Below are 25,668 nucleotides of genomic sequence, written 5' to 3'. Positions count from 1 at the left end.
CTCCTAACACTACTGACTGCAATCTCTATTATAAAAGATAGATCACTAGCTATATAGGTGAGGTGAATATAGCGGTGTATACTGCAGTCAGGGCACGCAGACAACAACCACTACAGAAGAGCAAGATCGAAAATCGGCTGATAACGATCGGTGTATACTGTGTTGAAGGTACACAGAACACCCACTAACTGCTTCAGACGCCAACACACTACACAAGGCCGCCGCGCTGGCGGGCCTTATATAGTGTGGGGCGTGTACTACACAGCCTGAGCTATGATTGGCCACAGGCATCCTGCCTGTGGCCAATCATGACTCTCCTCGCTGCTGGCGCTGTGATTGGCCAAGCATGCGGGATCACAGTGCATGCTTGGCCAATCATGAGCCCGCAATGCACTGCGATGACGCAGTGCATTGTGGGCCGTGAGCGCCACATGAATTTGGCGCGAACGGCCCATAATGTTCGGAATTCGCCGAACGAGCGAACAGCCGATGTTCGAGTCGAACGTATGTTCGACTCGAACACGAAGCTCATCCCTAATCACCAATACCATTTGTTCATTAAGATATAATGCAGCAATGACCAGCATTATATTTCAGTTGGTCTAATGCCCCACAGCTGCCAATCAATAACTGTTGAGGAAAGTATAAAAACATGCAAAGTATTTCTTTATTTTTTTATTTTCATTACCATTTTTTACAATTTACTCTTCTTAGAACATGGAATATTTTTACGTAAGAAGTCCTGCATTATTGACCAGCTGATATCCTGAGCCTGGCAGTGTGGGACAAGCTCTCCTCCCCACACCATCAGATTTGGTAATGTAGCTACTTTTGAAACAGGACAGAAAGCAAAACACGGAGGTTCTAGGAGGTGTCCGGCTCCGGGATAACTCTCTATGTACACGTCCATCTTGCCCCACTTTTTTGCTCTGGCTGATGAAAATCTAGCAAAATGTAAGCTTTCACAGGTCTGATCATTTTCTCCCACCAGGAAGAGGATGGGACCTTTGGCCTTTTCCACTGGAAGTACACTGGCTTGGTTTTCTGGTTTTGTCGGGTCTTCGAATGTGGGAGATATAATATGAGCTTCAGAGGGTGTTATAAGTGTCCTCTCTCTTTGGTATGGAGTTCCAGGCAGCACAAGGTCCCCGTAACTGAAGGTGCTGCCGCAAATTGCTACGGTTCCATTGATGCAGACTGTAGCAGCAATCTGTGGTATATAAGATGCCATGGCTAGAGCAATCTCAGCTCCTTTGCTCAAACCTACGACTCCAACTCCACTTCCGCACACCTGAATGACATTTAGTAACAAAGGTTAATGTCTGTTAAAGCTTAACCAACAGCTAAATGCACATGAACTATACATATATGAGCTGTCCTATCTGCCAAAAGACTTCTGATTCTATCCAGATATTCTTCTGATTCAGATGGAGGGGGGGTGACCCCATTTTCTGTAATGAAGATAAAAGCAAAATTTTTGCAGTAGATTGAATAAATCAGAGGATCGTGGATGCAATGTCAGGTTCCTGCAAACTCTTCCTCTAGGTTCCCTACCTCCCTGCCATTCCAAGGTATGGGCTTTCAGTTGGAGAGCTGCAGGGAGTTTCAAAGGACTGTGTGCGCGCTGATTACCATACTTGTATCTCACTAAGAACTACAAGTCCATCTGCTGCGGTGGAACACTGGACTTGCATACTTGCCAACTAGATGTGCAAAAAAAAGAGGGAATAATACTGCGCTAAACCAAAACGAATAAGAAATAGAAAAAATTACTTTCTGTAGCTGCTAACACTCAAAGTCAAATAAATTTGGGGAAACATATTTGTAGCGCTTAGACACTTAGGGTCATGAAAGACGCATGCCAAATGAAGTAAGAACAAAACATGTAATTGTGCACAATTGTTCACTGTCCAGTGAACAGTGATAAACTTAATTTGTGAAAGTCTCTCTTTAAGGACTCGGATGTGAATGGGAATGTATCAATAATGTCTCAAAGACAATATATGCAAACGGATGTGTTGCTTGGATCCCAGGGTACTATAGGCACACAATAGGGTACTCCTACCAACAATGGTGGACGCACATACCCTTTGGATCAGGACCGCACTTCCATATCCAACGGGAGAACCATAAGTGCATTTAACTCACTGCCGCATGGTATGTGCGTCCACCACTGTTGGTAAGAGTACCCTATTGTGTGCCTAAAGTACCCCGGGATCCAAGTAACACATCCCTTTGCATATATCGTCTTTGAGACATTATTGATACAGTCCCATTCGCATCAAAGTCCTTATAGAGAAACGAATTAACTTTATCACTGTTCACTGGACTTTTTATTGAATATTGTGCACAATTAAATGTTTTGTTCTTACTTCGTTTGGCATGTATCTTTCATGACCCTAAGTGTCTAAGCGCTACACATAAGTTTCCCCATACTTGCCAACTGTCCCTGATTTGCCAGGATAGTCACGCTTTTTAGTATGCTGTTCTGCGATGACCCTGTCCATAGCAGCAACCATATCTGCTCCAACTCCCAGCTGATACACCATCCCTCCACTCTGCCTCTCCTTGCAGCTCTCCTGGCCCTCTCCAATATCTCACCCCCCCCCCCCCCCCCACCTCCGCCGCTCTTCACTGCCGCCCCCCCCATATCCCCTCCCTGGCACCGATCCCCTTGTGGATCTTCTGCTAATGACTTCTCCACCTCTCTCACACCACCTACAGCTGCTGCAGGGGAGCCACGGGAGCATCAAACTCAGTAAATAAAAGCCCCCCACTGCTGTTCAACCCCCCCTTCCTGTACTTGAGTCTCCAGCAGCACCGATCCTCTGCTGTTTGCCCCCCCCTTCCAACTCCCAGCGCAGCTGGCTGGCTCCCCCCCCCCCCCCGCGCAGCTGGAGATTATTGCAGTGCTCGGGATGGAGAGTGGGCAGGGGGCAGTTTACCAGCCCCTTCCTGAATGAACACATTAAATGATCAGTACCAATCGCTTCTATGTTCATTCATCATTGAAGCATACCCTATATTACCCAAACCTGCCACTATACCACCTATACTACCCAAGCCTGCCACTATACCACCCTATACTACCCAAACCTGCCACTATACCACACTATACTATCCGAACCTTCCACCATTCCACCCTATACTACCTAAACCTGACACTATACATTACTACACCCTATACTGTACCCTGCTGACTTCCCCATTGCTGTGTCCTCCAACCCCCCTGTATTGTGCCCTCCTGCCCCCCATATTGCATACAGTCATACATAAATACAGGCCACTGACAGGCTGGGAGAGGCATTTATGACAGGGGGCAGTGTGTACAGGGAGGGGGGTAATTTCAAAAAGGAGTGGGAGCAGTGTGTACAGGGAAAAAGTCAGTGTATACAGAGGGTCAGTGTATATAGGGGGAGGGGCAGTGTGTAGAGAAGGTGGGACAGTGTGTATAGGGGTGAATTTAATTTGGGATAATTCCCTGGTTGTGTGTATTTTTTGTTTCTAATCTGACGCAAAAGCCATGCCCAATATGTAGCATCATTTATCCACATCCACTCCTTGCCACCACACGCATAGCGCGCCACAGGTCACTATCTCCCTGGTAGAGGCCCTAGTGCATTACCATGCCCAGGGGCCCATGATGTTATTAAGATGGCCCGGACTGCTGGAGGTGAGAAACATCACAAGAGGTGCAAGGGAGCTCTCTCATTAATTCAGTACCTACCAGGTATGCGACATGACTATACATCACATGTTACCAACTCAATCGTCTTCAGCATCCACTCTCCTAAGCTGTATACTGTCACACTGAATGAATTTTGAGGAACCAGCTGAAATGTGCCATGCTGGTGGCCCTCTCTTGGTCACCTCCTACTTGATGTTCTTCAATTGAAAAGTCATAGGAGCTGTGCGGAAACTTGCCAGCCAAACAGCAGTTGCATCCAAACCCATGCAACCACTGTTCAAATACAGCTGTGGTTATGAGAATACAATCACTAGGGATGAGCTTCAAGTTTGACTCGAACGCAAGTTTGACTCGAACATCGGCTGTTCGGTCGTTTGTCGATGATCGAACATTATGGGCCGTTCGCGCGAAATTCGAGCGGCAAGTCATGGCATCATTGCAGTGGTTTGCTGGCTGATTGGCCAAGCATGCACTATGACCCACATGCTTTGGCCAATCACAGCACCATAAGAAAACAGACCTATAATTGGCCAAAGAGTGCCTCTGGCCAATTATGGCTCAGGGGGTTAAGTACATGCCCCAAACTATATAAGGCCCATGGGCGTCCGCAAATACGGGCAAGGTGGGGCAGTTGCCCCCCCCCCCCGGAATCATTAGGTGTTGTTGGCTACTTGGCTGTGTCACCTGGCTGTGTGTTGTGTTTAATGTCCACCGCGGCCGCAACTGCAATCATGGCCGCCACTGACTTTTTTCCTACATCTGTCACTGTTTCTCTGCTGGCTGCTCCCTGCTGTTTTCACTGTTCAGTGTACACCGCTCCGCAGGGCAGCCTTTCCACTCCTCCTCTTCATTGATTGGCTGCCTGTGTAGTGTAAGTGTGTCACTCTCACTCACATCGTGTTGTTGTGGATCTGCCCACTCAAGCTGCCGACGAGCCGAGTGATATGCTGGCCTGACACTGGCGTTCTGTGAGCCGCCCAGCCCAGTTACTGTATATTCTGCTACCTGCTGTGCCTGTGCATGCCTAGACAACAAGAACAGCAAGAAACCACAGGTAACATCAGTTAGCATGATCCCAGTGCTCTCCACTCCCCCTGCATTTTGCCCCCACCCATGTGCTCTCCACCCCCCATAGTGCTCTCCAGTCCCCCGTGCTTTCCACCCCTGTTCTTTCTGGGCCCCACTGGTGCTCTCAAGCTCCCCCCCATTGCTCTCCACTCCCCCCTGCTCTTTGTACCCCCCAGTACTCTCCAGCCCCCATGCTCTCCACCCCTGTTTTTCTGCCCCCCCAGTGCTCTTCACCACCCCACAGCTCTCAGACTACCGTGCTCTCTACCTCTGTTCTTATTGGCCCCCCCAGTGCTCTCAAGTCCCCCCCCCCAGCGCTCTCCGCTCCCCACCCTTGTTATCTCCACTCCCCCTCGCTCTTTGCCCCCACCCATGTGTTCTCCAACCCTGCCAGTACTCTTTGCTCCCCCTTCTCTCCAACTCCCACCCAGTGCTCTCCACTTCCCCAGGACCAGAGGGCAGGCTGACTGGGGCCGGAAAATGAGGACAGCTGAAGGTGCAGGTGGCCAGGGACCACTCCATCTTACAGCAGACAGATCCTCTGGAAGGAGCACCGTCCCCATCCAAAACGAGAACAGACCCTGCCTGCTGCTGGCCGTCATGGATATCCTGCTGGCATGCAAGATACCGTACCGAGCATCAACACCACACCTTCCCACAGACAGGGACTGCAGACTGGGACATGGGGCACAGGAGGGGCTGCATTCATGGGCACAGTGAGACTGCATTCATAGGCACAGTAAAACTGCATTTGATGGACACAGCGAGGCTGCATTTGATGGACACAGCGAGGCTGCATTTGATGGACACAGCGAGGCTGCATTTGATGGACACAGCGAGGCTGCATTTGATGGACACAGCGAGGCTGCATTTGATGGACACAGCGAGGCTGCATTGGTGGGCACAGTGAGGCTGCATTGGTGGGCACAGTGAGGCTGCATTGGTGGGCACAGTGAGGCTGCATTGGTGGGCACAGTGAGGCTGAATTTGATGGGCACTGGTGAGGCTGTATTGAACTCTTGCATCAAGTCTGCAGTCTCTGACCATCTCCTGTAGCATGTCTGCAGTCTCTGAGGGAGTCTGGAGAGGAGTCAAGAGTGGGAGCACCGCCGGGATGGGGGTCATGGGAGAAGTCAGACTTGTGTGGACTGTGGACAGGAGACTATAGGATAAAACCAGAGCCAACAAGCTGAAGCCGACTGACTGAGCCCTGCACAGTGCACCTGAGAGGAGGTCAGTGAAAGCACTGCCAGGCCAGTCAGGGGCGGGGAGTGACTGATGTAAGGGGGGAGTGAATACGATAATGAGAGTGGCACTGATATAAAGGGTTTCCTCCTTATATTAGTAACCCACCCCCCTTACCATCAAATATTCTTTCTGCAGAAGGTGCCCCCCCCCCATGTTCTGAGTTTCTAGGGTCCCCCTTGATTGATCACTTACCACTATTAACTGGAATTTGAATATATATATATATATATTATATATATATATATATATATATATTTTGTAATGTTCGGGGGGACCAGGTAGATCGCAGGACACAGGCTTTTCACACAGCAAAGGGTTTATTAAACTTAAAGAGGAGCTGCACAAAAAAAAAAAATATTAAAAGCCAGCAGCTACTAATATTGCAGCTGCTGACTTTTAATAATATCACACTTACCTGTCCCAGGTTCCAGCGATGTCGGCGGCAGATGACGAGCGATCGCTCGTCTCGCTGCAGCCACCGCCGCCATCCTCTGTCAGGGAATCGGGAAGTGAAGCAAGAGGGCTTCACTGCCCGGTTCCCTACTGCGCATGCGCGAGTCGCGCTGCGCTGGTTCCCCGCTGTGTCTCTGGGAACTGTGTGTTTCCCAGAACACAACGGGGGGCGGAGCCATGCGGCGGTGGGCGGAGCCATGCGACGGTCTGGCCGGAAGTGGGTGCAGTTACCTGGATTATCCAGGTAACTGCACCCCCCTCCCCCCCGAAAGGTGCCGATTGTGGCACCGGAGGGGGGAGGGATAATACTAGCGGAACTTCCCCTTTAGGGTGAAGAACCGCTTTAAATAGCTTTACAGCAGCCAAAAACAAAAGGAAAAAGGTCTATAGTCTCACCGACTTGCAAAGTCCAGAATAGCTGTCTTTATCAGAACAGAGCTTGATCTTGATGGCAGGTAGCTTCCCCTGCCAGGAGCCTTCCAAACAGGACACTGCTGTCCACTTCAGTTGCTGCAGTCCAAAATAAACACCATCCACCAATGTCTTCTCCACTCCTCCACACCCATCTACCACTTCCTGTCTTGTTTTTTAAAGACACTTCCTTAACAGGTGGGTTAATCAATTTTATTCCCTTAAAGAGACCACAACCCAAACAGAGGGGAAATATAGCGTCCTTCCAGGAGCCAGCCACGGCGTCCTGTACATATCCCCCCCCTGTGCCCCAACCCCAAGGAGGTGGAGGCAACAGTGGAGCTCAAACAATGGACTCGGGAGAGGGCATCTGCATTTTGATGCAGTCTCCCGGGCCTATGCTCCACTACAAATTTAAATTCCTGGAGTGCCAGGAACCACCGGGTAACCCTGGCATTAGTCCCTTTTCCCTGTCTCAGCCATGTTAAAGGGGCATGGTCAGAAATCAACCTAAACTTCCTCCCCAAAAGGTAATATCTGAGGGATTCCAGAGCCCACTTAATGGCCAGACACTCTCGTTCAATTATGGCATAGTTTTTCTCCGCTGGTGTTAATTTCGTGCTGAGGAAGACTATCGGGTGTTCCTCGCCATGAATAACCTGTGACAACACCGCTCCCAATCCTACATCGGAAGCATCAGTCTGGACAACAAACTTTTGAAAAATTAGGTGCTACCAGGACAGGGTGTTGGCACAGCGCCGACTTGAGCTCCAAAAAAGCCTTCTCAGCGTCTGCATTCCACTCCACCATGACCGATTTCCGACCCTTAGTCAGATCGGTCAACGGAGCCGCCAACGTGGCAAAGTTGGGTACAAACCTCCTGTAGTATCCAACCATGCCCAGGAATGCACGTACCTACTTTTTTGTGAGGGGGTGGGGCCAATTCTGTATCGCCTCTATCCTGTTGACCTGCGGTTTCACTACCCCTCTACCCACGATATAACCCAGGTATTTTACCTCCTCCATTCCCAAAGCACATTTTTCAGGGTTTATTGTAAACCCCTCCTTCCAAAGAGAGTCCAGCACTGCCTGCACTTTGGGCAAATGTGATTCCCAGTCTTTGCTAAAAATGACTATATCGTCCAAGTATACTGAGGCATACTTCCGGTGAGGTTGTAAAATCCTATCCATTGCTCTCTGGAACGTGGCTGGAGCAGTTTGCAATCCAAAAGGCATCCTTTTGTACTGAAAACTCCCCTCTGGGGTAGAAAAAGCAGTTTTCTCTCTAGCAGCCTTAGTTAACGGTATTTGCCAATACCCCTTGGTAAGGTCTAACGTAGTGATATACCTGGCTGGACCTAGTCTCTCGATAAGCTCATCTACCCGGGGCATGGGGTAGGCATCAAACCGGGAAACTTCATTAAGTTTCCGGAAATCATTGCAGAATCGCAGAGTCCCGTTGGGCTTCGGTACCAACACAATCGGGCTCGACCACTCACTCTGCGATTCCTCAATAATCCCTAGGTCTAACATCTTTTTTACTTCCTCTGAAACGACCTTCCTTTGAGCCTCTAGGATGCGGTAGGGCCGGACAAAAACTTTGACTCCTGGTTCTGTGACAATATCATGCTCTACGACACTAGTGAGCCCTGGCAAGTCTGAAAAATTTTCTTTATTTCTCTGCAAGAACTCCTTTGCCTGCTGACTTTGGGTTTTAGACAGGGTATTTGCTACTTGGACACTCTCCACCCCAACCCGAGGCTCAAGTTTTGTACTAGCCAGGGAGGTCACTGGTTCCCTGTCTGTCCAGGGCTTTAACAAGTTTACATGATATATCTGGAAGGGTTTCCTCTTGCCTGGCTGGTGGACTCTATAATTTACCTCTCCCACTTTTTCTACAACCTCGAAAGGGCCTTGCCATCTGGCCAAGAATTTACTTTCCACAGTGGGAAACAACACTGCTACTCGATCCCCCACTTGGAAGTTCCTAATTTTGGCTGCCCTATTATAGACCCGTCGTTGAGCCTCCTGGGCTTTTTGTAAATGTTCCTTAACTAGCGGCATCACAGTTCGAATCCTCTCCTGCATTTGAGAGACATATTCAAGAACACTTTTATGCTGACTTGGTTCACTTTCCCATTCTTCTTTAACAAAGTCCAGTAATCCACGAGGTCTCCGCCCATATACCAATTCAAAGGGCGAAAACCCAGTGGAGGCCTGGGGCACTTCTCGGATAGCAAACAGGAGAGCTGGTAACAGGCAGTCCCAGTCTTTCCTATCCCTTTGTACCACTCTTTTGAGCATAGACTTAAGGGTCTTATTAAAACGTTCTACCAATCCATCTGTTTGGGGATGGTAGACCGATGTGCGCAGCTGTTTAATCCGGAACAGTTTGCATACATCAGCCATAACCTTCGACATAAACGGGGTGCCTTGGTCTGTGAGTATTTCCTTGGGAAAACCTGTCCGTGTAAACAACTGGAATAACTCCCGTGCAATAGCCTTAGAGGAGGTATTCCACAGGGGTAGCGCCTCAGGATATCGAGTGGCATAGTCGAGGATCACCAGTATGCAAGAATGACCTCGAGCCGACTTTACCAAGGGACCCACTATATCCATGGCTATCCTCTCGAATGGGACCTCAATTATGGGCAGAGGGACCAACGGGCTCCGGAAATGGGTCGCCGGAGCGGTCAACTGACAGGTGGGACAAGAGGTACAGTATCTCCTTACCTCTGCTTTCAAGCCTGGCCAGTAAAACCGGTCGGCGATCCGTGCCTCCGTCTTTTCAACTCCCAGGTGTCCCCCTAAAACATCATCATGGGCTAGGTCCAGGACCTTGCGTCTATACTGTTGGGGTACCAATAATTGTTCTACCACATTTTCTCTCACTTTAGTAACCCGATAAAGCAATTCATTACATATTGGAAAATGTGGCCACCGCTCATTAGCACCTGGCTCTTGGGGCTCCCCATTTATTACTACAACCTGTTCCCGTGCCCTGGCCAAAGTGGGGTCCTGCATCTGGGCAGTACCAAATGCCCCCTGGGGAACACCCAAATCTGGCAAGTCAGGGGTAGAGGCCATTTCCTCATCCTCTTCCCCCAGCATTACCTGAAGCAGGGAAGGTTCCCCCCCCCCCCTCAGTGTTCAGGTAGGTCTGAGAACCCCACATATTGACATCCTTAACAGTATCAGCACTATTTTCATCATTATTAACCAAAGTCTTGGCGTTTTTATCAACTGGGTCCATATTACGAATATGTGGCATCTCAGGGTTATTACCTTCAACAACAGGAACAGAGGGACTAGTTTCTTCCCAGTCTCTGGACCTTTCAGATAGTTCTCCTTGTCTCCAAAGTTTTGCAAATAACGGACAGTCTCGTCCTATGATAACATCATGTACCAAGTTCTTTACCACCCCCACCTCTTGAGTACCAGTGCCACATGCTGTGGAGATGGACACCGAGATGAGAGGGTACTCTCTAGTGTCCCCATGAATGCACACAACCCGTAAAATTTTTCTTACCGGACCGATCTTCCCAATTACTCTAGGGTGAACCAGGGTTACCATGCTTCCAGAGTCCAGCAAAGCCCATGCAGGGTGCTGGTTCACTTGGACTTCACACTCAAAATTCCCCTCTCCAAGGTCAAGATTAGGGATGAGCCGAACACCCCCCGGTTCGGTTCGCACCAGAACTTGCGAACGACCCCCGCGTTCGGTACGAACGTTAGAACCCCATTGAAGTCTATGGGACTCGAACGTTCGAATTGGAAAGTGCTAATTTTAAACGGCTAATATGCAAGATAGTGTCCTAAAAAGGGTTTGGGGACCTGCCTCCTGCCTCAGGGGACATGGGTCACTGCAAAAAAAAGTTTTAAAAACTGCCGTTTTGGCGGGAGCACTGATTTTAATGACGATTAAAGTGAAAAAAAAAAAGTGAAATATTCCTTTAAATATGGTGCCTGGGGGGTGTCTGTAGTATGCCTGTGAAGTGCCACGTGTTTCCCGTGTTTAGAACAGTCCCTGCACAAAATGACATTAAACGGAAATAACACCATTTAAAACTGCTTGCGGTTTTAATGTTCTATCTGGTTCCTGCAATATGGTTGAAAATCATTGAGAAACATGGCATGGGTAGCCCTCCCTGCCCATTACCAGCCTATTTGGGTCTTGTACGCATATTAAGGGGAACCCCGTACCCATATTAAAAAAAGGAAATGCGTGTGGCCCCCAGGCCCTATATACTCAGAACAGCAGTATACAGGCGGTGCAAACAAGACAGGGACTGTGTAGGTTTGTTGTGTTAAGTTGAATCTGTTTGTCATTTTCAACCGGTACATTTTTAAAGTGTAGCTCCAGTCAAAAAAACTATCTTTAAGCTTTTTGGAAAACATAGGGAAGGGTTATCACCCCTGTATAATTTGTTTTGTCATCCATCTTTTTTCATCTCACTTGCTGCTGTCTCCTTGCGTTTGCAAGTAGGAGATGTTTGTAAGTTGGATGTTTGAAAGTAGGGGCCTGCCCTATATTATAGCGGTATGTACTGGGTACAGAGCACGCAGACAGCATGCACTATCTCCTAACACTACTGACTGCAAGCTCTATTATTAACCACTTGTTAGCCCAATGTTTGCATAAAGTGAAAGATGAAGTTATGCTGAGTAAATAGATATCAAACATGTCACTCTTCAAAATTGCACATGCCCGTGGAATGGCGCCAAACGTCGCTACTTAAAAAATCCCCATAGGCGACGCTTTAATTTTTTTTTTACTGGTTACATGTTTTGAGTTGCAGAGGAGGTCTAGGACTAGAATTATTGCTCTCGCTCTAACATTCTCGGCGATACCTCACATGTGTGGCACATGCGAGCACATGGGGACATGGGCGCTTTAATTTTTATTTTATTTTTTTATTGTTCATTTTACTTTATGTTAGTTTGACATTTTTTTCCCCAAAAATATATTTTTGATCACTTTTATTCCTATTACAAGAAATGTAAACATCCCTTGTAATAGGAATATGGGGTGACAGGTCCTCTTTACAGTGAAATCTGGGGGGTCAATATGACCCCACATCTCACCTCTAGGCTGGGAAGCCTGAAATAAAAAATAAAAAAAAGATTCTGGCTTTGATCGTACTGGCGAGTTGGTAGAAGCACCGGAGGGCGGTGAGGGGTGGGGGGCGTCTATGGCTGGGTATTTCAGGGTATCACCGAGTATGGCTGGGTATCTCTGAGTATGGCTGGGTATGGCAATTTATGGCAGGGTATTACAGAGTATTGGCGGGGTATTGGCGGGGTACTACAGAGTAATAGCAGGGTACTGCAGAGTATTGGGGGTACTACAGAGTAATGGCAGGGTACTGCAGAGTATTGGGGGTACTGCAGAATAATGGCGGGTACTGCAGAGTATTGGGGGGTACTGCAGAGTATTGGGGGTTACTGCAGAGTAATGGGGGTTACTGCAGAGTAATGGCAGGGTACTGCACTGCAGAGTAATGGCGGGGTACTGCAGAGTAATGGCAGGGTACTGCAGAGTAATGGCAGGGTACTGCAGAGTATGCACTGGTATTGCAGAGTATTGGCAGGGAATTGAGGGGTTAAATTCGGTGAGCAGCGATGTGGGCACTGCAGATGCAGCCCACATCGCTGCTGACACCGATCTCTTTCCCCTCCACTGTACCGATCGGTACAGAGAGGGGAGGGAGGAACAGGCGTCATAACATGATGCCGGTTTGTTTCCAAGTGATCACTCCGTCATTTGACGGAGCAATCACGTGGTAAACGGCCGCTATGAGCGGCCGTTTACCGTGATCCGTGATGCGACCCGGCGGTCACGGATGCTCTCGAGTGCGCACACCTCGGGGCACGCGAGAGCAGAATTCTGGGAGGCCATTAATTAACGGCCTCTCAGAGTTAAACAACCCCCCTGAAGCCGTTAATCGGCAATGGGCAGTTGTTAAGTGGTTAAAGCTAGATCACTAGCTATATAGGTGAGGTGAATATAGTGGTGTATACTGCAGTCAGGGCACAGACAACAACCGCTACACAGCAGCAAGATAGGAAATCAGCCAAAAACGATTGGTGTGTACTGTGTTGAAGGTACACAGAACACCCACTGCTTCAGATGCTAAGTAACAAACTACACGAAGCCGCCTCAAAGGCGGCCTTATATAGTGTGGGGCGTGCACTACACAGCATGAGCTATGATTGGCCACAGGCAGGATGCCTGTGGCCAATCATGGCTCTCCTCGCTGCCGGCGCTGCGATTGGCCAAGCATGCGGGGTCACAGTGCATGCTTGGCCAATCATGGGGCAGCAATGCACTGCGCCACCGCAGTGCATTGTGGTCCGCGCGCGCGCCACTCGAATTTTGACGCGAACGGCCCAAACGTTCGGAATTCGCCGAACGGCCGAACAGCCAATGTTCTAGTCGAACGTACGTTCGACTCGAACACGAAGCTCATCCCTAGTCAAGATGTGTTGTACACGCTTTATGGGCATAAAAAGACCCCCTCCGAAGAACCCCGCATTCCATGGGTTCTTCCTGCAATGGGCAGTGGGCCCGGGTATGGCCCCAGGCATGACATTGCCAACATTGTACATCCTCTCCTCTTCGATCAGGAACAGGTCGCTGAGGGGGTAACGGGTGTGACTCTTGACCTTCCGGGGTGTTGGTTCCAGGGCTCCTGGGGACATCCTTTCGAAGGGCGGCAGTTGGTCGGAAAGGCCGTGGCAGACTGGGTCCTTGACGCTTGGTGGGGCCAAGCAGATCCTCCACCACTGTATATCATTCCACCATCTCGACAAGGCGGTTCACGGTTTTGGGGTCTCCATGGTTGACCCACCGTTGAAGGTCGTCTGGCAGTGACCTTAAGTATCGGTCCAGCACGACCCGCTCCACAATTTGGGGGCCAGACAACACTTCGGGCTGCAGCCATTTTTTTACTAGTTGCACCAGGTCATGCATTTGAGATCGCGGTGGCCGGTTCGAAAGATACTTCCATTGGTGCACTCGTTGGGCTCGGACAGCCGTAGTCACCCCCAACCGAGCCAGTATTTCTGCCTTTAATTTTTGATAATCTTTAGCGTCTTCTGGTGGAAGGTCAAAATAGGCTTTTTGAGGATCTCCGGTGAGGAAAGGAGCAATAAAGCTGGCCCACTGGTCCTGGGGCCACTCTTCTCTCTCTGCCGTCCTCTCAAACGTAGCCAGAAACGCCTCTACATCATCGCTCAGGGACAATTTCTGCAGAAAATGGCTTGCCCTTACGGTCACCTGGTTGCCAGGGGCAACGGCCACTTGTTCACGGCCCTGAGAAAGCTGTTGCACTGCTTCTTTTAAGGCAGCCATCTGAGCCTGCATAACCCCTTGTTGGGTCGCTTGCTGGGCTGCTAACTGGGCCACCAACAGGCGAGTATTTTCTTGCTGCAAAGCCAGCGCCTCGTTGTGCTGCGTTTTTTGTACCTCCAGCTGGGTTGCTAAGCGCTGATTAGCTTCCTCATGGCGAGTCTGCGCTTGTATATTAGCCAAGGACAGCTGTTTAATTAGCTCCTTCATTGTTTCAGCTTTCAACAGTTGTGCAGCTTTAACCCAGGACATAAATTCACTGTACTGTCCCTTTAAATGTCAGTTTAAATCCAATGCAAAAAAAAATAAAAAATAGCAAGAAAAACGCCTGTTACTTTGTCCTGCCCGCATTCGAGCACCACTTGTAATGTTCGGGGGGACCAGGTAGATCGCAGGACACAGACTTTTCACACAGCAAAGGGTTTATTAAACTTAAATAGCTTTACAGCAGCCAAAAACAAAAGGAAAAAGGTCTATAGTCTCACCGACTTGCAAAGTCCAGAATAGCTGTCTTTATCAAAACAGAGCTTGATCTTGATGGCAGGTAGCTTCCCCTGCCAGAAGCCTTCCAAACAGGACACTGCTGTCCACTTCAGTTGCTGCAGTCCAAAATAAACACCATCCACCATGTGTTCTCCACTCCTCCACACCCACCTACCACTTCCTGTCTTGTTTTTTAAAGACACTTCCTTAACAGGTGGGTTAATCAATTTTATTCCCTTAAAGAGACCACAACCCAAACAGAGGGGAAATATAGCGTCCTTCCAGGACCCAGCCATGGCGTCCTGTACAATATATATATATATATATATATATATATATATATATATATATATATATATATATATATATATATATATATATATATATATATGTATAAAGCCATATGTGATTTAATATCTATATCTAATACTCTCTTCATCAAATATGCTTTAAAATGTATGGTTTTCCCTTTCATGAACAAGAAAATAATGACGTTATGCTGTTGGGCTGGTATAATAATGCTGTGAGGCTGGTATGAATTTTTTTCCAGGGCTGGTTTTTTAAAGCATGGGCGTCGGCGAGGTTATTCAGGTGGCTGCGTACCATGCCCATATAGCCTAGAGAATGTACATCTGTCAGGTCACCTTGAGGCGAGGTGACAGATGCACACCGTAGGGATCAGGAGTGCACCGCAAGGTTGTGGACCCTACGGCTGACTGCTGCGGACGGGAGACAGGTCCCACCGGGGTTAGAGCGTAAGATTCCCTGGGGCGTGGAGTCTAAGAGCCAGCAGGTGTTCACCAGAGCCTTGAGTGGTGAGGATGGACTTGGCTGCAACTGGCTCCAGGTCGCGACCCCCAGGGTCCCCCAGCTCACACCCACAGTAGGCAACAGGAGGATAGGGATGGTGAGGGACAAAGCCAAGGTCGGGGCCACAAGCAGGCAGGAATAGTCAGGGACAAGCCAAACGGTCAGGATCACAGGCAAACAGGGATAGTCAAAGACACGCCAAAGTCAGTAACGGAACAACAGAAGAGCACACGGCAGGTAACAGGAAGCTAAACACACAAAGGAATACACAATGGTTGATCAGCACTGTTGGCTTACAGTGCACAGGTTACAGTGACAGTACCCTCCCTCTTACGAGGCCTCCCCCTCCCCCGCCTGGGTCCAGGCTTAAAGGGAAACTCCAGATGGAACCTCCTCAACAGACGAGGAGCAAAGACCTCAGATGCAGTGATCCAAGACCTCTCCTCAGGGCCCAACCCTTTCCAAAGTACGAGGTACTAAAGAATGCCTTTACGGAGCCAGGAATCCAAAACTTGACTAACCTCGTATTTTAGATTATCCTCAGAGACCGAAACCGAGGTAGGGAGAGGACGAGAGGACTTGAGGGCTAAAGGCTTTTTAGGAATGGGTAAGGGCATGAGAAGATCAGGAGTCTGAGCAGGGTCCCCCACACCCTTAAAGATGAGCTGGGCATCCATAACAGGACCACCAGACTGGGCAGAGGTCAGTGGATCCTTGAGGTCAGGTTGGTTAGAAGGTGACATGTCTCAAGAGTCAAGCTGGATAGCTGCAACACCAACAGAATGCAGTGAGCCCTGAAAAAAAGATTGAAAACCCCTCCTGGCCGAATGAGGTATTCTATCCAAAGGATGTATTGAGCCTCTTAAACGGGTTTGAACGGACATAGTAGCAGTAGGGTGAGGCCAGGTGACCGAAGGTGCTGAACAAGAACAAGAAGCAGGAAGCTCATTGGGCATGGGCTGGACTGGCATAACTGGTGCAGAGGTCGACTGAATAGTATTGTCAGGTGTAGCAACCATCTCAATCGCATCACAGGGCATAGCAACTGTGGAACTTGCAGACAAGTTAGCCTGGCTGTGCGTCCAAGGGAGATTAGTGACAGGCAAAGGTAAATGGTTATGCGAACTGGAGTGAATGATCGACTCAGGTTAATAGGTGGGCCCCTCATCCAGAGTACCACATGACCTAAAGAGTGCATCAGTCCGACTATTGCAGGACGCATCCCAGAGATCGCTATATACAGCGGGAAGAGCAGAAGATACTGGGATGGTGGTAACAGGAAGTTTCTCCTTTGGGGTACCCTTGAGTAGGCAGGAAGAGGAACAGGAGGAACCCTAAGCCAGGATCTGTCCAGCAGACCAGTCAACGTGTGGAGAATGGAGCCGTAACCAAGGAAGACCTAATATGATAGGAGATGAAGCCTTAGGTAAGACGAGGAAGGATATCAACTCCTGGTGGAGTGTCCCTACTGACATCTTAACAGGAAGAGTCTGAAAGCGGATAGGGCCCCCTGGGAGAACCGTGCCATCAATCGCCAAGACCACCAATGCTGTTGTAAGGGGCAAAAGGGCAAGTCTCATGGAGGATGCAGTTTCCCAATCCATGAAATTGGCAGCGGCTCCGGAATCCAGATGTGCTGAGACCGAACGAGAGGAAGCACCGACATGAAGCAACACAGAAAGGAGAAGACGAGAAGGTGAAGGTGATATTTCAGGGTCTAATACTCCACCTTCCAGATGTATTAGCCCTGAGCGTTTTTCCGGACGAAGAGAACAAGTCTCACGGAAATGACCTTTGGCCCCACAATAGAGACATAGGCCCAGAGTTCTGCACCTAGCATGTTCTTCGGGAGATAACTTAGTCCAGCCCAACTGCATAGGTTCCTCGGTAGGCAGGGGGTACTCCTTGGATCGAAGAGAAGGGACTGGGGGGCTCAGGCTGCCTAAAGAACGGGGAGTGCTGGCGTCTTTTTTTCCAGGGCCCTCTCCTGAAAGCGAATATCGATCTGGTTACACAAGGTGATGACACTGTCCAGATCAGCAGGAAGGGATCTTCCTGCTAATTCATCCTTCACTCTATCAGAGAGGCCAAGTAAAAAGGTTGCAACTAGGGCCTCATTATTCCAGCTCAATTCAGCTGTGAGGATACGGAACTGAAGAGCATACTGTCCCACAGACACGGACTCTTGACAGAGACGTAAAAGAGCGCTAGCCGCTGAGGAGACACGACCCGGTTCCTCAAAGATATTCCGAAAAAGTTTCAAGAAATCAGAGAGGCTAAAAACCACTGGATCATTCAGTTTCCACAGAGGGGCAGCCCAAGCTAACGCCTCGCCGGACAGGAGGGATATGATATATGCAACTTTTGCCCGATCGGACAGGAAGTTTTGGGGCTGAAGTTCAAAATGAATTGTGCACTGGCTAAGGAACCCCCTGCAAGCCTTAGAGTCCCCAGAGAAACAGGCCGGAGCTGGTAGTTGTAATGAATGTGTGGCTGCGACTGATGCGATAGGTGCAGCGGCAGATAGCGGTTGAGGTTGTTGAACCGGGGGTCCTAATGAGGCCTGAACCTGTTCAACACGGGATGCCAAATCCTGAAGGAATCACATCACCTGGGTCTGATGTGATTCTTGGGGCTCAAGTCTGCGAACCAAGCTCTGCAATGGATCATCTGCAGGAAGCGGCATGTCAGCCGGGTCCATGGCTGATCAAACTGTCGGGTCACCTTGAGGCGAGGTGACAGGTGCACACCGTAGGGATCAGGAGTGCACCGCAAGGTTGTGGACCCTACGGCTGACTGCTGCGGACGGGAGACAGGTCCCACCGGGGTTAGATTGTAAGATTCCCTGGGGCGTGGAGTCTAAGAGCCAGCAGGTGTTCACCAGAGCCTCGAGTGGTGAGGATGGACTTGGCTGCAACTGGCTCCAGGTCACGACCCCCAGGGTCCCCCAGCTCACACCCACAGTAGGCAACAGGAGGATAGGGATGGTGAGGGACAAAGCCAAGGTCGGGGCCACAAGCAGGCAGGAATAGTCAGGGACACGCCAAAAGGTCAGGATCACAGGCAAACAGGGATAGTCAAAGACACGCCAAAGTCAGTAACGGAACAACAGAAGAGCACATGGCAGGTAACAGGAAGCTGAATACACAATGGTTGATCAGCACTGTTGGCTTGCAGTGCACAGGTTAATATAAGGTTCCCTGATAGGGCCTGGGGTGGAGCCATGCTTAGAGAAGAGGTTATAAAAACCAGGTGGAAGTGGCTGGCCTCTTAGTCTGAACACATGAGGGGAGGTAAGCAAACAGGAAGATCACTGCATAACCATGACAACATCTTTTTACATTGCAATACATCTGTTGTTGCCATATTTTTATCTTTATGAAAACAGCCTATACAGTTACAGTATGAGATCAAAATATGGCCACAACAGATGTATTGCAATGTAAAAAGATGTACATTCTCTAGGCTATATGGGCATGGAACACAGCCGCCAGAGTAACTTCCAATACAAAGTGAAGAGGAATTATCTGTTATATAACACATATGTATTACCAGTGGAAAGATTTTCATGAGATTGTCGAAAAGGGGCGGAGCATGAGTGGCCTTAAAATGGTGCCCCCCCTTGGAAAAAGTTCTGCGGACGCCCATAAGGCCGTCTGCACGTTGGCCCTGTGTAGTGTGTTGCTGGCATTATAGAGAGATAGATAGAGAGAGAGTGTGTGTGTCATTTAATTTACTTTGAGCAGGGAGCTTATTCAGTTTATTAGGTAGATCTCACTGCAGACCATTGCTGCTGTACTATTTCTAATCTACTTCAGGCAGGCATTTGATCCAGTTTAGCTAGATCTCACTGCAGACTGTTCATGCTATACTGTTTCTAATATACTTCAGGCAGGCAGTTGATCCAGTTTAGCTAGATCTCACTGCAGGCCGTTCCTGCTGTACTATTTCTAATCTACTTCAGGCAGGCATTTGATCCAGTTTAGCTAGATCTCACTGTAGACCGTTCATGCTGTACTATTTGTAATCTACTTCAGGCAGGCAGTTGATCCAGTTTAGCTAGATCTCGCTGCAGACAGCTCCTGTTCTGTTCCTAATATACTACAGGCAGGCAGTTCATTCAGTTAGCTGCAGTATATTCACACCTCCCAATATTTTAGGATGGGAATGAGGGATACCTATTAGCCAATGTATGTAGGCATAGGACACGCCCCATGCCACACCCCCTTAAAGGAGAACAAAAAAAGGTTAATTAAATCCACAAGGACTTTTTTTTACCACTACTATTCCTTTATATTAGCTTTTAAAATGTACAAATGCAGCAATTTAGAAATCAGATGAAAGGTTTAGCACTGGGAAACACTTTTATAAAAATAAAAAGTGCATTTTATATACCACTATATGGATCAGACCAAAATGAGGGACAAATGAGGAGGAATGGGGACAGAGGGACATTGCTCCAAATCAGGGACAGTTCCTCGTAATCAGGGACAGTTGGGAGCTATGTATATTCAGTACTGTATCCTGTGCACCTAGATCTCGCTGCAGACCGTTCCTGCTGTTCTGTTCCTAATATACTATAGGCAGGCAGTTCATTCAGTTAGCTGCAGCATATTCAGCATACTTTATCCAGTTTAGCTAGATCTCGCTGCAGACCGTTCCTGTTGTTCTGTTCCTAATACAGGCAGGCAGTTCATTCAGTTAGCTGCAGTATATTCAGTACTGTATGCTGTACAGCTAGATCTCGCTGAAGATCGTTCCTGTTGTCCTGTTCCTAATATACTACAGGCAGGCAGTTCAGTTAGCTGCAGTATATTCAGTACTGTATTCTGTACAGCTAGATCTCGCTGCAGACCGTTCCTGTTGTCCTGTTCCTAATATACTACAGGCAGGCAGTTCATTCAGTTAGCTGCAGTATATTCAGTACTGTATCCTGTGCAGCTAGATCTCACTGCAGACCATTCCTGTTCTGTTCCTAATATACTACAGGCAGGTAGTTCATTCAGTTAGCTGCAGTATATATTGAGTACTGTATGCTGTTGAGTACTGAGTATTGAGTACTGCAGCTGCTTGGGCACCACATGCTTGTCCAGACATGTCAAACTCCCATACAGTCCATTGGTAAGCGTACTTAAAAGACCCACACCAAAGAACAAGGCGGACCTCTTCTTGCTCCTCATCAGCTGAGATCTCCATCCCCACTATACCTTCAGCTCTCTCAGAAATTTGCACTGAGAGGAATGAAGGTGTAGAATTAGGTGTGCCAAGTACTTGCAGGCAATCTGCTATTGCTACACCTACGTCAGATTGTAGCAGGCAAATTTCCCTACCCCAGTTGCTAAACCGGCGAAAGAAATTCGGTCCTAGCCATCCACATGCCCAGCGGCTGAATGCTAGCTTGGCTAAATTGCTAGCACTCTAACTGCTGCCTTTTCAGCTGGTAGACTCTGCCCCCTTTTGTGAATTTGTGGAATGTGCAGTACCTCAGTGGCAGGTTCCCAAACGCCACTTTTTTCACGGAAGGCCATTCTGGCTATCTACCGGCATGTGGAAGGCAATGTCTCGGCCTCACTGAACTGGGCAGTTAGCGGTAAAGTGCATATTACCACTGACTCATGGTCCAGCAGGCAAGGATAGGGACATTACCTATCTTTCACGGTGCACTGGGTGACCATGCTGGCAGCTGGGAAGGATGCATAATAGGGTGCAGTATTGTTGGAGCTTGTTCTGCCACCACGCCTCTAAAATGCTACTAGTGGTGATTCGGACACACATCTCTCCTCCACCCCCTCCTCTTTTTCTTCCTCCACGGTCTCTTCCTCTATAGATTTGTCCTTGGAACCAGCGGTGCTCTGTAGGTGTTCAAGGGGCTATGCAAGCACTTACATTACAGCCGCTAGCAGTTTTAAATTACTTTGATTCCTTTAGAAATTTAATTTTGTGCAGGGACTGTTCTAAGAACGGGAAACATGCACCACTTTTTTTTTTTTTTTTTAAAACAGGAGTGCTTTATTTCAAAGATATCACAACAGAATATAAAACAACATAAGGCAAAGGAACAACTCAATCGTACAGACAAGCAGTTACAGATTAGTATGGTAGTTCAGAGTGTCATACAATAGAAGAAGGATATTCGAATACCCCTACAATGAGGCCTAGAACAGATCATCCGTCAACAAACGCAATACAGGAGATATACCCAAATATATAAGTTTAGGTCGACCCAGTAGTCATCAGTGGAGGGGAGATGGGGAGGGGAGGGGGGGGGAAGGAGCAACGGAGGGGGAACCCGAGGGGGCGGGGGGGGGAAGGGGGGGGACCCACCGAGGGGGAGGAGGGGAGAGGGGGGGGGGGAAGCAGACCCCAGGAAACTAAAGGGCAGGCAATCCAAGATCCCAACTCCATCCTCATGTGGCTGTCCCGGAGGTCCACGGGAGCCAGATCTTGTCAAACTTCCACGGACAACCCCGATTAAGGTACGTTAGCTTGTATAATGGGAGGGCAGCATCAACTGTACGTTCCCATCGGGCTACACTTGGGGGGCGCTCCGAGAGCCACTTACACAAAATCGCCTTCTTCACATAGAAGAGGAGATAGGAGGTCAATAGCTTAGAGTAGTATGGCGTGAGTTCATCTGGATGAATGCCCAATAAGGCTAGTGCAGGGGTCCGAGGGACCCCTAACCCCAGCCAGATATTCAAGTGATCAAAAACGCCCAACCAGAAGTCCTCCAGCCGCCGACACTCCCAGAACATATGTAGGTACGTTCCAACCTCAGTTCGACACCTGGGGCAATAGGGGTCTCTAGTGGGATATATCCTTGACAAACGTACTGGAGTGAGATACACCCGATGGAGAAATTTCGTCTGGATGAGTTTATCACTCGCTGATATGGCCAGTTTAGTACCCCTCTCCAGGCATTCCTCCCAGTCCTCCCTCTCCAGAGCAGGGATATCAGCTTGCCACTTAGTCCAAAGCAGATTCAGCCTCGCCGGTTCAGCCGGGAAGACCACCCGGTACAGATCCGAGAGAGGTTTTTTAGGGCCCTCCCCCGTGAATAATTCCTCAAGTGGAGTGGATTGTAGGGTCGGGGATACAGAAAATTGAGCTCTAACCGCATGACGCAGCTGGAGGTATCTGAAATACATCCAACCAGGCATAGTGTGCGATTCTGCCAGACGAGCAAAAGGAAACAACCCTCCCGACGACAGGATATCCCCCAGCGTAGTGATTCCGAATCGCACCCAGACCTGCGGATCCGGGATTGACCTAAAGTGCGGCAGGGTTGGGTTGTCCCACAGTGGCTGGGCCAGAGACCAGCAGTTCGGTCTCGCAAACCTTCGCCCCACTACTCGCCAGACCCTGAGCGTCGTCCTCGTCGGGCCGGGGAGCGCCGTGTTTACCGCCACCCCCTGTAAACCAGCCCCTGCAAGTCCGTAAGCGAGCCCACAACAGCCGCCTCCAGTCTCACAGCCCCGTTCGACCTCGACGCCGCAAACCACCACGAAACCGTAACCAGTATCGCCGACCAGTAGTAGGCCCTTAAGTTAGGGAGAGAGAGGCCACCCACACTCGTTGGAGACTGTAAAACAGACCTAGCCAGTCTGGGGGACGATCCGTTCCATATAAAAGACCCAATGAGCTTATCCGCCTCCCTGAAAAAAGACCCCGGAATCCAGCTAGGACAATTACGAAAAATATAATTAAATTTAGGGAGGAGTACCATTTTCAAAATATTTATGCGCCCTATGAGATTCAATGGGAGTCCGGACCAGGATTGGCACCTCTCCCGCAGGGTGCGGAGAAGAGGGAGCACATTTAGAGCACAATACCGGGCAGGATCCCTAGTCACCGTCACCCCAAGATACCTGAACTCGGTAGCCCTCTGCAATGGGATACCACCGGCCGGCGCGGACGCCCGGTCATCCACAGGGAACAAGATTGATTTGGACCAATTTATACAAATTCCCGAAAAGGAACCAAATTTGTTAAAAATCTCGAGAGCCTCCGATAGCAACGGACCCGTATCGTTTAAATAGAGAAGGGCATCGTCGGCGTACAGGGAAATCCGTTCTTCCAGGTCCCCCTTCCGAAAACCCCTAATGACCGACGACTCTCTAATGAGGATTGCCAGGGGTTCCAGGGCCAGGGCAAACAACCCCGGCGATAGAGGGCACCCCTGCCGGGTACCCCTCTGAAGAGAGAGGGGTTCCGATAGCCAAGCGTTAGTGCGCACCCTGGCCCTGGGAGCCCTGTAAAGCAATCTGAGCCATCTCGTAAATACAGGGCCGAACCCGAAGCAACCGAGCACCCCCCAGAGGAAACCCCACTCCACCGAGTCAAATGCCTTCTCGGCATCGAGAGAGGCAATTGCACGGGACACCGGTGTCTCATGAACTATAGAGAGGTTAAGGGTCGAAATCACCGAATTCAATCTAGTGGCCAGAATCTTCGCTAACAGCTTGGCATCCACATTCAAGAGAGAAATTGGACGGTAAGCCCCACAATCCCGAGGGTCCTTGCCCGGTTTTGGAATGAGGACAATGATAGCATCTCCCCCATAGAGTTCGGGAGGGAGTCCTCATCTCCAAGCCCATCAAGGAGGCACTTAAATTTAGGAGCCAGCATATCGCTATGTTGGGAGTAAAACTCCGCCGGCAGACCATCAGCGCCCGGAGCCTTGCCCGCTTGAAGGCCTCCAATCGCCAACTGGATCTCCTCCAGCGTAATCGCCCCGTCCAGCATCGTCCTCTGCTCTGCAGACAACACCGGAAAGGGGATGCCCGCCAGATAGCCCGTCAGTGCGGCATCCGAATAACCTCGCCTAGACTCATACACCCCTTTAAAAAATTTGTAAAACCTATTATTGATGTCTTCAGGGGAAGTGAGCTCCCATCCCTGAGCATCTCGAATACTGGCAATGTGTGTGGAAGCCGAGCGAACCCTCGCCAGCCATGCCAACAGCCTACCGTTTTTATTGCCATGTTCAAAGATCCTCTGCTTAGAGTGTAGCAGCGAATCCTGGGTCTGAGAAACAGCCAGTAGGGAAACATCCCGGACTGCCTCCTGCCACTTCCTATAGGCCTCCTCCCCTCCCGTGCGAACATACTCCGCCTCCCACACCGCCCCTCCAGGTCTGTAAGGGATCTAGACGCTTCCTTGCGCAATGAGGCAATATTGGAGATGTAATGTCCCCGGAGCACAGCTTTAAATGAGTCCCACACAATAGAACCTTTCTCAAAGTCAGCATTGTGCTGCCAGAAATTACTGACAGCCTCTTCGGTACTCTCCCGCAACCGCTCATCAGTGGCCCAGAACCCGGACAGACGCCACACCCTCGAATTAGGCGGGCGGGACAATGACAAGGTAAGCATGAGTGGGGCATGATCAGAGATCCCCCTAGGCAGGTGTCGCACAGACCTGGTCCATCTCAGGGCCCCAGGAGAGGCATAAGCCAGGTCTATGCGAGACATTGCCCGGTGAGTAGCAGAGTGGCAAGTGAATTCACGGTCACTGGGATGAAAGTGGCGCCAGAGGTCAGTGAGAGAGAAGGTGTCAGCCCAACTCTGAAGTTCCCCACTAGCCCGGGAGGTAGAGCGCAGTCTGTCCAGGTCCTGCTGAGGCACCAAGTTAAAATCCCCAACCAAGAGAATCTCCGAGGTGTGAAACCCCAAGGCCAAATGCATAATATCATATAACAACTGCCCATTTGCCGGGGGGGGGGAGGTAGAGGCCCACCAACACCATATCTTTATCATATACAGACAAATGTAGAAGCACAAACCGGCCCCCAGGGTCCGTCCGCACCTCCTTGACCTGAACCGGGAGGGACCTGTGGATCAGGACACTGACACCTCTGGCGTAGTTGGAATATGTTGCGTGGTAATGAGTGCCCACCCAGGCCCTGCGGACCCCAAGTATCCGCGAGCCAAGCAGGTGTGTTTCTTGAAGTACACAAATGTGGGGGTTAAATCTCTGCAAAAATTTGAACACTAAAGAACGTTTGGTCGCCGAGTTGAGGCCTCGGACATTCCAAGAGATAAGCGAGATCTCACCCATCAGGCCAGGAAAGCATATAAAGTGTCACAATCCACAGGATCCCCCCCACCCCAAACCCCCCCCAGCAGCCCCCCAAAGAACAGTGCAAGTTGAACAT

The 25,668-nt window shown here is 49.5% G+C and overlaps 1 protein-coding gene across 1 annotated transcript in view; it reads right to left on the bottom strand.

Moving 5' to 3' along the window:
- Positions 1 to 660: 660 nt before the first annotated feature.
- The window catches only part of LOC143941085 (acyl-coenzyme A amino acid N-acyltransferase 1-like), a 44,557-nt gene continuing 19,549 nt past the window's right edge, over positions 661 to 25,668 (bottom strand). Inside the window, exon 3 of the mRNA XM_077463025.1 lies at positions 661 to 1,291. Coding sequence (XP_077319151.1) covers positions 695 to 1,291 — 597 coding nt within the window. The 3' untranslated portion in view covers positions 661 to 694. The remainder of the gene's footprint in view (positions 1,292 to 25,668) is intronic.

The sequence above is a fragment of the Lithobates pipiens genome, unplaced genomic scaffold (genome assembly GCF_037356315.1).
Source record: "Lithobates pipiens isolate NorthernLeopardFrog02 unplaced genomic scaffold, aLitPip1_a1.2 Scaffold_3, whole genome shotgun sequence".
In the NCBI taxonomy this organism is placed as follows: domain Eukaryota; kingdom Metazoa; phylum Chordata; class Amphibia; order Anura; family Ranidae; genus Lithobates; species Lithobates pipiens.
This window is presented reverse-complemented; position numbering and strand designations above follow the sequence as displayed.